Genomic DNA, 14,085 nt, shown 5'->3' with positions numbered 1-14,085 from the left:
GTCACAACTTGTGCCCCTGTTTGGATGGTGGAAACGCTTGTTGCTCGCAGCCCGATCTGAAATCGTGAATATCAGACATGATTTATTGGACCAATTGTATAATGAGCAGCAACAAGCCTTGAATCCCCCCCCGATCACTGGGAGGGGGTCAGGCCTAAAACCTTTTGTGACTGGATGAAAAAGCTGAAATAAAATCCTGAACTCGTCTGCACAGACTTTCAACGATTGAGGGCTGCAGGTGGTAAAGTTAGCGCTGTTAGCTCACAGGTTTCAGACAGATGTGATGAAGTCATAACTACGTACTCTGTAATCTGTTTGAATTTAACACACAGGAAAGAGCAAACAGAAGAATATCATGTTTAGTGTTTTTAAAGCCTTGATAATCTCCAGAACTGTAATAGAGAAGTCTTTGAGATAACACAAGAAAATAGACTTTTAATAAATAGATAGGAAAAAAATCCAGGTATTTTCAAAATAAATATGTTTTAATAGTTACACTAGAAACAACAAAAGAGTATTAATATAGTAAAACATTTTACAGCAACAATAAATATATTAATGTGAAAATATACTAAAAATGTGTGGCTGTACAAACTCATTAAATACAAATCGAATGTTTTCATCAGCACTGAGGCAGCAGCCGGGTCAGTGAACGCAACCCCAGGCCTCACACGGCACAGAGGGTCAGTGAACGCATCATCAGAACCCGAGTGAAGGGAAGGGTTAGACCAGAAAGACGGTTCTCACACACACACACACACACACACACACAGAGGGCAAATAAATGTGTCATGAGGTTTTACATTCACAGAGTCAAGTCGAGTTTGTCTGATCCTGTTTTTAACGAGCTCTGACTGGAACGAGAGTCATTATTAACACAAATTATTCACTGATTAGTTGAAGTGAGAGTCTGATTTAAAGCAGCGGAGGAGTCTGGCTCTGTCACTCAGAGACAGTCTGACTCTTCACTCCCTCAAATTAAAATCATGCAGTGGTTTCTTCTCTCCCAGTTGACTCGGGCGTTTCTCTGTTAGCGCTCTCAGATCAATCTTCACACACGCTGCCCAGTACAATGTGTAATAGATCCACTGTATTTATCTAACAACCCTACACAGAGTTCACTTTGTTTCACTGTGCTTTAAACATTTACTCGGTTTTCTGTAAGGATTATAAGCTTGTGTGTTACTAATTAAACTTTAAACTTTTTTTTTTTTTTATAACGCACTGAAATAAAAGGCTGTGCAGCGTAGCAGTCTGTGTTTGATACGCACTTTTAATATCTTTATTCCCATCTAAAAAGCGGGCTGTCTTATATAATTGTGTAAAATAGTATTTTATGCTGTTTTTTTATTGATCTTGGATTCGCAGTGACACGGACCAGGCTGGCAGCGTAATAGGTCATCATGCTTTGAAGAGAATGGCGAAGTACTGGTTTGATCTGACTTAAAGAGAGAAGTGCAGGGTGAATTATCCCTTTAACTTACAGCGTCATTGTTTTATCTTTGAATCTTCATGTAATGATTCAAGGTTTCTCTGCCTGTTAAAGTTTTCTATCTCACAGGTGTCGGTTAATAATGTGCACTAGATCGGCTTGTCATGGAAAGTGTCCTCAGGGTGCTTTTGTTTGGAGTTGTTAATATTTAAAATAAAGGCTGATTGCATTGTGTCATGCTTCCTGATGTCAGTGAGCGTGAAGAGATCTCTCTAAACTGAGGCTGTGAAGTTCATGTTTGGTTCGAGAGACGAGTCTCTGTGTGTGTATTTAAGAGTTTAAAAGCTCGGCTAACGTCAGAGAATCTCTGTGCCAGTCACACACACACACACACACACACACACACACAACTTTTCTCTGGTTGGTTGGTTTAAGACTAACCCTGGTCTGATCTGAGCCACAGAACCAGACCACTTCTGTTCCCATGACGAGTCCAAGAGTAAAACCACATGTCCACCCTAACCCCCCCCCCCCCCTCCCACCCCAACACCCACCCCCGCCCCAAATGATGAAAACCACCTGTGTTGGCGCATCATGCTAACACATGTCGGTGCTGGGGTTACTATCGGTCATCTCCCTCTCCCCACAAACCCCGGCTGCTGAGCCCGGTGCTGTTTAAACAGGAATGTCAAAGCTTCAGTCTCTCTCACGCAAAAGAGTCGACAGTCAACAACATAAACATAACACTGCATATAAATACTGAACATACTCTATAAATTAGACTGAGGGGGTCGTCACAGGCGGCACACAGGTCGTTCTTTGGAACACAAGAGTTAAATAAGGAAGACGCTGATCTGATCGGAGATCAGCCTGTCGGGTTTTCTCTGTGTACACCTGCAGTGATTTCACCTCACACAGGAAGGAAAACAAATAAAATAAAATGTGCACAAAAACACAAATCTGTTCCCCAAACAGGGAGGGGCTAAATGAAGGGGGCGGAGCCAGGATCATGAAGTGGCTCTTTACCTGTAACCTTTGACTCTCCAACATTAACCACATTTAAACACTAACAGGAATCGTTTTAAGTCCCAGACTTGAGTCCAGTTCTGTCTGTCATGTACCCCCCCCCCCCCCCAAAAAAGGTAAGCTTCACATTTTCCGTCTCCATGGTAACCAATGTCCCCCATCACTCTGAGAGTCAGGTTTAGTGTTTTTCTCATCCAGCAGAGGCAAAACTTCACATCATGTCACAGAGGAAACAGTCCATAACTTCAGCAGCTCCTCGTCCTCCTCGTCCTCGTCCTCCGGCAGAGCTGGGAGGCGAGTCGTCTTCTTAATATTTCCTCTCTGCAGCGTCCAGCATCCAGTGAACTGTTACACTAAAATTTCGTTTTCTTCCACAGATGAGCAGGTCGCGTTCACACGCCAGCGGCGCACTCGTTTGCTTTAAATAGTGTTGTGTTTCTGTAGCAGCAGTACACATTGTCGATGTACGTGTATATACTGTATGTACATATATATTAAATATCTTCAGGCGTCAGACAGACAGTGGAGAGCTGCGTCCTCACGGTCGCTCTCGTGTCGTCGTTTTTGTGTCTTTGCAGGAATGCATCGTCACGTTTCAAAGTGCTGTGCAGAGGAAAGTTCCTTTATTACAGTGTGGCGGTCTCACCTCCGGGGGCGCTCACATCTGAGGAGGAAAAGAGGGACATGTTGTTTAGAGAAAAGAAGAAATCAGAAACTTCTCTAAAGACAGAAAAAAAAAAGAGGCATGAGCATCAGATTGTCACACAGCCTGATCTACAGGATGCACATGAACTCACTCCATGCACACAGACGGGTGGGGAGGGGAGGCGGGGGCAGGAGTGCACAGTAGGGGGGCTGGGAGGTTATTCTCATATCTGCAGGTTCTGTGCATGTTGATGAAATAGTGCTTCTTTGTTCCCCAGACGTTTGAATTCTCCGATTTGCTTGATTTAAAGCTCATAAAGTCTGAACAGTTGGACAAAAGAGGACGTTTAAGTGAAACACGATTGAAAGTGCAGCAGAGCTAGTTAAAGGGTTAGTAGCCGACTTAGCCCAATTCCAAAGACCCCTCACTCTGAGGACCGCCCCCCCCTCCCCACACACACAAAAACACACTGTGTCTCCTGAACACTGAGCAGCCAATCAGAGGCGTGTTGGGGATCAGTCCACCAGCAGTGTGTGGCTCTGTGTGGGGGGTCTCTGAAGAGGGGTGGGGGGTCTCAGGGAGGGGGGTCTTTGGGTCTTGCGGGGTCAGGAGAGGTTGTGACACTGGGCCTGGTTAAGTGGACAGCTCTGTATTTAGACTCAGTGTGTGGGTTTGTTCTGCAGTCTGTGAATGTGACGTGGAGCTGATTTAACTCTTTCTGTTCACCATCAATCAATCAATCAATCAATAATCATCTCCAGAGGCGTCATCAACAATCATCCAAAGCAAGTCCTGTACTATATCAGTGTGATTATAAATATACACAAAAAACACTCAGAGGAGCATTTCTCTCCAACTGGTCAAATTATTGAGGCTAATAAATAATCAGAATCAAAGTATTGATTTGAACTCAGCGATGACATCCATCATCAGGTGGAAATAATCCAACATGACATTTATACAGCTGCCTCTAACTAAACTATTTGCACTCTAACTTTGAATTCTTTTAATATTTTTCCTTGATTTTATCTGAATTATTTTTACTTCAACATATTTGAAGTTTTAATCATTTGAGGGATTTTTTACTTTCATCTTGTTTTTTTCCTCCGTCTTGTGTAAAGCACGATGAACGGCCTTGTTGTTGAAATGTGCTTTATAAATAAACTTGCCTTGCGTGCCTTAAAGATCTGAGCGTCTCTCTGCTGATAAAGAGCCGGACAGACTTCATGTGTTTGTTTAATCCAGACACACTCTCTGAGTTTTCTACTTCTCCACACGACGCTGACGCTGATCACAACAGACCCCGCTCCGTTCACCTTTATGAGATGGTTTAGTGGGACCTGGGTACTTGAGACTAAACCTGACTTCATATCCAGATCACACGAGAGGAGTGCAAACGTGCAGGTGAACAGATGCTCCTTGAAGCTCTCAGAGGAAGCGACTCACACAGATTCTAAGTGTATCTGTGAGGAATCATCAGAGAGATAAATCACTGAAGGAAAGTCTCAGCCATCACGGGGATGACTTCCATGTTAATAAACTGTTCTATATTAATCTGACTGACCACACACACACACGCACACACACACACACACACACACACTCTTCATGTTTGAGGTCATGACGGTGTCATGCACTCAGGATTAAAACATCCTCACACACAACCTCCGACAGAGACAGGGCCGAGAGCAGGAGCAGAAAGACTGACAGGAGGACAGACAGACGGACCGCATGAGGGAGCAGGAGGGAGAGACACGAGACACGGAGAGACATGCAGGAGAAGGGCAGACAGGGGGACAGACAGGAGGAGACACACAGAGGCAGACAGACAGAGAGACAGAGAGAGAGACAGATTGGTGGAAATCAAAGCACGATTGTATTCAAAGTGTATGAGAGGAAAACAAACCTGCAAGTCCTCTCGTTTAACTCAAGCTGCCGTGACTTGCAGTCTAACTGTGTGAATTTGCAGGAGCATTTACAGGTGAGAGGATCCTGCACAAACAAGCGCCTCCTCCTCTCTGAGCAAGGCACACAGTGGCTGCAAGAGAAGCAAAGAGAGGGAGACAGAGAGAGAGAACGAGAGAGAGAGAGAGAGAGAGACAGGGCTAAGCTACAGAGCAGAGAGGCTACACACACACACACACTCATGCAACACACAGATTTGGCATCAATCATAACAAGATATTATGTTCACTTGTCTGTAACTTATAACAGATATGTACAGTACGATAAATGCTGTGTTATTGACTTGTGATCTAGCTTTGAAAAGTGACAAACTGATTGTACGAGAGCTTTCGTCCTATAGCAGCGGGAGAAACACAAAAACACGTCAGACAATCTGTGCAGTGAACTTGTTGCGCTCAGAGGTTAAACAACAGCACGCAGGGTCACCGAGATGAAAAGTCATCAAAGTGGCGTTCTGAAGGAGACGTAGACACCACAAGTGTCCCCCGTATCTGCTCAGTGAAGGTCGCAGAGGAGACACAACAGGCGCAGCACTGTGCTGCTTGGTCTCTGGGGATATCGCTGATCTACACAGCAGCAAACACACACACACACACACACACACACACACACACGTTCTGTATATAACTGTTTGTCTTTAACAGAAACATAAATTATCTCAAACAGGAACCAGATTATCTGTGAAGCTGCTCTGCGTTGATAACCGTCTTTCTGTTGGAGGCTTTCTTCTCCTGTCCTCGCAGAGAGCAAAGAGGCAGAAATACAAATGTCCTAAACAGATGTCCCCACGGGGACAGATGTCCTCATAGGGACACAGAGTCATGGTATGGTTGAGGATGCGGTTCATCACAGCGACAGGCGTCCTCAACAGATGACGTGAGGACTGAGTCTAACAGTGTCTCCATCAGGATTCATGTCTCCCTAACAGAGACAAAGTCTGTAAAGATACTGTCCTGACAAAGGACCTCAGAAGGACACTAATCGCCACAGAGACGAGAGTCCTCTCAGAGACACGTATCCTGAGTGTAACAGAAGAGCTTAAATTTGGTGAACATCTGTCGGAGGAGGGGTCAGAGGAGAAAAGATGCTGAGTCACTGTGCAGACTGGCAGCAGCTGCAGCCTCTGTGTGAGCCCGACTCACAGGTTGGATCAGCTGCTCAGTGTGCAGCATCAATATGAGATCTGATCTCCTGGTCAGAGGCAGCGGTGGGGGGGGGGTAATCGATCCTGAGAGCTGAGTGGATCAGGATTGACTGCATGATCACGCACTTCCTCACTTTCTTTCCCCTCCTGGCTCCGCCCCCCCCCCCCCCCCCCCCTGCAGAGAGCTGTACGTGCACACAGACACGCACACACTGAGCTCAGAGTGACTCAGATCAGCAGTCAGCTTTAACCTATAAGGATCTGCACACGCTCACACGTCCGCTAATGCAATTAAAAACCCTGACCTGCTGACACTTCAGTCAAACACACATTCAGACACGTACAACAAATCTCACACACACACACACACACGCACACACACACACGCGCGCACACACAGGTCTGACAGTTGTGACGCTGCGATCGCAGCCTCGCTGATAAAAACAGGTTGCTGTGTGACTCCTGCTGCTAAGTTTAGAACGGAGGGGAGGGGGGTGTCAGGGAGGTTTGTGTAACCTGGGGGGGGGGGGGGGGGCTGCAGCAGGTGAGCTCCACCTCAAACACCCTGCTGGAGTATCTGCTTCATAAAACAGTAAAACCATAAAGAGTCTGGCTCAGAGTCTGAACCTCCAACATGGAGAGGATCGAATGACAACAGACTGGACTTCATGAACTGTCACATCATCCAGCACAGTGAGAAAGACAAACACGACATTACGCTGTTTAAAAATCATCTCCAATCAGCACGAGGTTTGAAAATGTTTCCATTTCTGTTCCAGACGAAAAACTGTTCAAAACCAGTCCATGACCCTCAGCATCAAGCTCTCCTCGCTCTATCGTTTGAAAGCGTCACCGGACGTTTTTTTTTTTTACCTGAGACTACAAAGTGTCTTTCATGTCGTGTTGGCTTTAGAATCAGAGAGCTTTGACAGATGATAAACATAAACACACGTACTTACTATTCTTTCTTTGCAGGGATGTCTGTCTTCAATCTGAAACACGAGAGAGAGAGGGGGTTGAGAGGCGTGTTCGTGTGTGTGTGTGTGTGTATGTGTGTGTGTGTGTGTGTGTGTGTGTGTGTGTGTGTGTGTGCGCGTGTGTGTGTCTTACCTGCATTCACACTTTTGGTGTTCTGTGAAGCTGAGATGGACGGTGTGCTGCGTCATCATCGGCCTGAAGCGCATCACCTGACATAAACAAAAACAAGACCATGAACGGACGGTGAGATTAAGCACGAACATGAAGCTTCATCACCTCCAGACAGAACACACACACACACACACACACACACACACACACACACAGGGCTGTAAACACAGTGGGTAAACAACATGTCTGAGATGCCTCTACTCACCACTAACAGCTCAACACCAGTAACTAAAATTATGAACCTCTTTATAGTTTTCATCTCGATTAAGAGACGTCTGATTTGAAGTTTCTCCGCAGAAATCGATCAATCGTCTCTCATTTTCGCAGATTAAAAATCTCTGGGTGTATTGGGTTTTTTTTTGGCGTTCGGGGTGCGTAATGGAGCTGACCTGCAGCGTGACGTTTCCTGTCTCTGTCGGGACGCACTCCATGGCCTCGTCGTTGCAGCAGCCCCCGCAGCGTTTGAGGACGACGCAGGAGGGGATGTAGGTGTGTTCAGTGTCCTCGGGATACTCGGTGAAGATGTCCACCAGCAGCTCACGGGGCTGACACATGCTTTTAGTGATGACCTCTGTGAGAAGGATGACTGTGAAGACAAAAGGATGGAGAGTCATTACCCCGCAAAAAAAAAAAAAAAAGATTACAGTCTTCATTAGAATAAAAAAAGCCATGCAACCAGGACAATGATCCTCAGTCTGAGACGGTCTGAACACATATTAAACTGAGTCAGACACTTTATCCCAGTATTAAATTTATAACCTTTGATAGGCTTCTACTACATTTAAACATCACTAATAGCTGTTTCGACACCTCTGCAACAGCAAAGGATGAGAGTTATTTTGCAGGAAAACTTCAGTGCACTGTCTTCAGAAGCAGAACGACATTTCCTGCTTGAAGAAATAACTAAGACCAAGATTTATAAAAGCGTATAATAAAGATCATAAAGACAGAGAAGAGCTACAGCTAAACCTTTTAAAAAAAATCAAAAACACGTGAGAGAACTCCAGGATAAAGACCTCAGGAACTAAGTGACCCAAAGAGAGGCTCCTGTGTGTGATCAGACCAGAATAATCCATCCCAGAGTCCATAAGTCCATTTCCCAGAGACCCCCGGCTGACTCCTGACCCCCCGCTCTGTGACCCCGGGCTCTGTGGCGCCAGGCGTCACCTATGACCTCTTCACCAAAAGAGCCCACCCCTGAGCTGCAGCCCCGCCCCCAAATCCTGCTGCAGGCTTACTGTTAGCGTGTTAGCCTGTTAGCTTTACGGTCAGATTCATAGAAACAACACAGGCACGACTGAGCGTTAAACCTGAGGAGATTCAGTCAGCTAGAGTTGGGAACATGTATGTTGACTCTTCAGACTGTGTGCAGCAGTTTGTAGGACTTGTATTTTTGCTACTGTGGTATGAAACAGGTTTTGCGGGATTTGACTATTTTAGTAGTGAAGTTGAAAACTCTAAGGTCTAACTGGGACTGGGTGGATCTGGTTCCTGATGATGTCACACACTCAGCTGGTTCCTCCACCTGAGCAGGGTGTCACCTGTGTTACATCATCCTGCCACACAAACGCCTCTCATCTACAAATCATTAGCTTACCAATGTATTACTAGCTGCTCCTGTGTGTGTGTGTGTGTGTGTGTGCATCACAGTCTGATTTATTACAGTACTAAGGGGCATTCAAAACGTAAAAACAAACTGTTACACTGGCTGACATGTTGAACACACACTGCAGTATATTTTAGACACACTGTCCTGTTGACACACAACCTTCCTATTCATCCGCTGTCGAAAGTAGTCCCTAACAGCTGACACTTTCTCCTCGTTGTTGTGTGGAATATAATTAGTTGTGTATCCATGGTGTGTGTTTGTTCTACGGCAGGTTTGACGAGAATATATCTCGATGTATCACAAACAATTTAGAGTAATTAGACCTATCTGTGTCTGTGTGTGTGTGTGTGTACGTGTGTGTGTGTGTGACAGGATCTGACAGGTGCAGTGTGAAGGTCACAGCATGACGTCCTGCTCCACACACACACAACAAACACTCAGAGTGTTTGCACTGACTCGTGTGTTTCCATCCATCAGAGAGAGACACAGGTCTACCATGGCCTCCACACACACACACACACACACACACACACACACACACGTGCCAAAATTTGACATTGAACCGAGGCTGTCTATCTGCAGGCTCTCTTTCACTCTGACTCTTTTTCAACTCTTCTGCAGGTTTTATGAGGACTCCAAAGTCCTGGTTCAGACCTTTGGACTGACTGAACTTTGTCCATCAGTCTGCACTCAGGTGTGTTTCCAGTCATGAGCACACAGGAGACAAACACCATGTGAATCGCCTCAAAGATTTAAACTTAATAAAGAGACTCAACTCTGTGTAGGCTGAGTGTATTAAAAATGTTCACCACACGTCCACCAGGGGGCTCTGTGGTCATCCTGCTGCACACAGAGAAACAGCAGAAGTCTTTAAAACTTACCCTCATTCTTACTCTTGTCCACTCCTTTGTTGATGCTGGCAGTCTGAAAGACAAGAAGAGTGTGTTTAATGTGTGTCAGAGTGCAGCTCAACACAACAGCACACTTTAATAACACACAAACACAAATATGCACAATAAAACAAAAACATCCTCTGAACTTAACATGTTATTATCACAGAGCTGATGATGGCATCAATCTTTGATAAGCAGCGTAATGACACAACTGACCGAGATATCAGCTCATACTCATCTTCCTTCATTATAAAGTGGACTTTCATACTCTGAACCTGCTGCTCAGGGTTTTAACACACTGATGAGCTCTGTGCACTCATGAACAGGCTGATTCCATCTCCACATTACAGCTCTGCAGCTTGCTGCTCAGTGAATGTGTGGAAATACAAAATCTGCTACATTTGGAATTGAATGTATAAGTAACAGTGGCCTCAGTCTGCATGCTTTATTATGAAAGAATAAATCTGTGCTCCTGCTGATGTGAGGCTCAACAGAGGGCATGGTGTGAACACTGTGGAGGTCAATGTGCAGAATTTATTTATATATAAAAACACATGTTCAAAATGTCAGACACATGTTTTATAATGTCTCTTGATGTCGGCTTTATCTGGGGAACATGAAGAGCGGAGCAGGTGCCTTGGAGCTGCGTTCACCTTGCGTGGCTGCTGTAACGCGCGGAGGTATTGCGTGAGAAAGCGGGGCAGCCTGTGTGGGCGCGCGGGGGGCATCCTATGGAGGGGGGGTGGGGGGGTCTCAGCTCCCACAGGGTCCGAATCACCGTGAGAACAGAAACAGAACTGATCTAGACCTGAAGGCTACAGAGTTCTTACCGCCCTCTCAGACTTCAGTCCTCATGAGGCGGGCAGGCAGAACTCCATTCATAAATCTGATAGTTCAGTCAAGACTGTCCTGACATTCTGTACAGGTGTTACTTTAATCATTACAATTTATTGGTTTGGGAACGTCTACAGTGTCTGTTTAATTCGGCATAAATATAAACCTGCAAGCATAATTTATGAATTACAAATAAGAACTTTTAGGACTTTTCCAGCTGTCTTTTAATGTGCTGTACAAATATGACTAAACCAAATTTAAGCTGTATTTCTCCCAATTTAATCATTAACACAAATGCAAAATGTAATGGTTCTTCAGGATAAAAAAAGACTTCTTCTTCATGTTCTGCTTTCATGTGCGTCATTTTAAAGCGTGACTGTGCGTTTCCATGGCAGGTCTTAAATTAGCAGACTCGTGAACAGAGTCTGGCTCCACAAAGTGACGACGTGCGTGCTGACAAGAGGGATTAGTTAAGACAAAAGGTTTGACAAAGAAACAGAAAATAAATAATGACGGTTTCTGCTCAGTGCAAAAAGAACCCGGACTTATTAGAATCACATAACGGACTCTTTGACCACTGTGCAATTTATGATAATAAATCATGTAATTGTAATGTGTTTTGAGGACGTTAAGATATCTTATCTGTGAAGAGAGCAACCTGACGTGTGTATTTATGATCAATAAAATATTTTATGATTATTAATTATGTGCCAGAAGCACTCACCTTTACAGTGGATAGGTGAACCGCTGCCAAAAGGATTTGTACCAAAGTGACAACAAAGTTCATGGTTGTAATTCCGCAAGAGGAGTCCTGAATGTCTGCGCTCGTCCAAAAGTGAAAAATCTGACAGCAACAAATAAAAACAGTCAGAAGAGGAAAAAGGAATATTTTAAAAAACCGCGGCAAATCTTGGCTATAGCAAATGAAGATCCATTTCTCCAACGCGCATGTGGCACGTTCACAGTGAGTCCGCGCAGCGCTCCGCGTGAAGCCTTACCATCCACAGACAAAGACTTTATGATTGGCTGTAAGATCCAGAGCCGGCCCGGAGTTCAGGAAGACCGCGATCCAACCACAACCGTGGGTAACCGGGTAACGTCCACAGAGAAAGCGCGAGGACAACTTTACGCACCGGTGTGTCTGACGCTCATGGATTCCGCACCGTCACAGTCTCTGTGTGTGTGTATGTGTGGTTCTGTATGTGTGTGTGGAGGGGTATGCCAGTATTATAAAGTGATCCGGTTTTTTTTTTCTTCTTCGTTTATTTCTGGTTCACTGCCTCGGGTTTTTCCGCAGCAGTTCGTCCCGGATCAGTTCGTCCCTCCCGGTCTCTGGTCTGTGCTCCTCTTGGCGGCTGCTGCTCCTCATGCGGTATTAAAGCATTCTGTGCACTCGAAGCAGGAGGCGTGGCTGACAGGGAGGAGGACCAATGACACACACACACGCTCGCACGCGCGTACGCACATACACTCACACTAACTATTTCATTTACAGTTTGAGCTTTTACAATTTTTTTTTTCTTTGCATACATTCTTTCTAGCTGTTACCAACAAATAACCTGCAATATTAAACCGAAGAAAAAAATGTGCAGTTTTGTCCAGTGAGGAACAGCAATAATATAGTGTTCAGATTTCAACAAAACCACACAAAAGACACCTGATGACACTTTCCCTTAAGAATGGTGATTCACCTTGAGCAGTACTCCTTGAGGAGCAGGCAGACTGGAAGGACGGTCATCATGGAGTCTAAACCCACAGCAGCATGACAAGGAGCCCAGCCTGAGTCAGCCTCAAGCTTCATGAAAAGGGAAAGTTTTATCCTACTCTTGAAGAGGTCTGACTCCCCGACCCTGACTGATACACGTTTCCAAAGAAGAGGGGATTATTCATTGGATCATACATATACATATACACCTCTCATAGTACTTTCAGAGCCTTTAAGCAGGCCTGCATTCTGGGAGCATAATGTTCTTCAGGCTTTTTAAGATCAATCTGATGATGACAGTTTATGTCTCTATATCAACGCCATGTGTAATGGACATATTGACATTATCAAGAATGAACTGGTGAGTTAAAAGCAGCTTGATTATGTGTGTGATATAAATGTTATCATCCCTGCATCCTGAACATTTGCTGCGGGTTCAAACTTCGGCTAACGTGGAAAAAGTCCCGGTAAAGTCAGGGCCGTTTGTGTTGACACTTGCAGCTGACCCTGAACGTTTCAGCATCATTTTCACAAGCTCTGTGCAGCAGTGAAAAGGCTCATGGGCAGCATCTCATGTTTGGACCATTGATTAAACATGGTGGTGGAATCGACCTGACAGATCGGGACTGAGCGGTGAACATTAATAAAGTTTTGTTTGTGAACTCCAATGAGCTGAGTTGGGGAAGGAGAAGGAAGGGGAAGTTATTATAAGTATAGTTATAACAGTTGATGAAGTTATAGACGCAGAGATTTTAGATTTACAGTGTTTCTGAAAAGTGCTGCCCTTGGGATCTGTGGTGTCCTGTGATCTGAAATAAAAAAAAGACACGCAGGTTTATGTGGACTCGCAGGTTTCTGGGGAGACCAGGTCTGTACGGTCTGTCGTTTTTGTAAAGACAATTATACACTAGCTTCGTTATACCGGTTTGTTTACTATCGGAAATAATTTAACACTGAATCCATCTTTCTTCCTCGCAAATAGCCACTCACACTTTTTCAGTCATCATCAACTTGCTCACTTTAGTATGTTCATATTCATGATGATCACTCATGAGCTCCTCTAATGTGTTTAGATGACGTTTGGCTCAGAGAATCTCTTCATGCCTGATTCATAGACTGAGTTTTGAAAAAATAAAAAAATACTGTGACACCTACCGCAAAATGTAAACTCTGAATGCTCTCACACAAACAGCCCAAATAAAAAAAAATCAGCTATTAAAATAAAGATAAAACTAAAATAAAGACTACTCAGTTACTTTCATCAATAAATGTTTTTACAGCCAGTCACCGAGGCGTCTGTCATTCAGTAATGATGAGGGTTTTTTTTAAAGGATTTCCACTAAGCAGAACTTCTGCTGATTTCTTTCTAAACAAATTGGTTAAATTGTATTCTTAGAAGGTTTGAAGAGATAAATAAATATACTTTAACTATTTTTGACATTATAAATAGTCTATTATAAAACACACAATTTGCAGGAATTTCATTATTAGCAAAAATCTTCTTTAAACTGTGACTAAATATCTTTCAGGAAATGTGAATTTTAAAATTATTTCAATTGCATGGAACCTATTTGGTATTCATGCTTAGTGCTACAAGTGACAATGTATATGAAGTCAACATGAAAACCTCAGCTTCTTCTTTAGAAGTTATGAAGTCTCAAAGGCACTTCATGGTGATACTG

General features: G+C 44.2%; 1 protein-coding gene across 5 annotated transcripts; it reads right to left on the bottom strand.

Moving 5' to 3' along the window:
- Positions 1-466: 466 nt before the first annotated feature.
- Positions 467-12,064, bottom strand: LOC306823827 (vascular endothelial growth factor A-A-like). Of its 5 annotated transcripts, XM_079343677.1 has the most exons (8): positions 11,697-12,064; positions 11,423-11,542; positions 9,853-9,895; positions 7,752-7,948; positions 7,324-7,400; positions 7,173-7,205; positions 5,011-5,142; positions 467-3,122 (listed from the first exon to the last, which is right to left on the bottom strand). In XM_079343677.1, the coding sequence occupies exons 1-8, from the start codon at positions 11,697-11,699 to the stop codon at positions 3,101-3,103; spliced, it is 627 nt and encodes a 208-aa protein (XP_079199803.1). In that variant the 5' UTR covers positions 11,700-12,064; the 3' UTR covers positions 467-3,100. The 5 variants fall into 5 exon arrangements, with proteins under 5 accessions (XP_079199803.1, XP_079199804.1, XP_079199806.1 ...); XM_079343678.1 differs by having other exon boundaries at positions 11,423-12,064; XM_079343680.1 differs by lacking the exon at positions 5,011-5,142 and having other exon boundaries at positions 7,169-7,205.
- Positions 12,065-14,085: the final 2,021 nt, after the last annotated feature.

This window comes from Symphodus melops (genome assembly GCF_947650265.1).
Source record: "Symphodus melops genome assembly, chromosome: 5".
NCBI classification, from domain to species: domain Eukaryota; kingdom Metazoa; phylum Chordata; class Actinopteri; order Labriformes; family Labridae; genus Symphodus; species Symphodus melops.
Note: the sequence above shows the minus strand (reverse complement) of the source record. Positions and strands in the feature narration are given on the sequence as shown.

Coding starts and splice junctions, on each gene's coding strand:
- LOC306823827 (XM_079343677.1), bottom strand. Junction 9,896..11,422: donor TTCACCTATCCACTGTAAAG/GTGAGTGCTTCT, acceptor CTTGTCTTTCAG/ACTGCCAGCATCAACAAAGG. Junction 5,143..7,172: donor ATCCCTGCAAAGAAAGAATA/GTAAGTACGTGT, acceptor CTTCTCTTGCAG/CCACTGTGTGCCTTGCTCAG.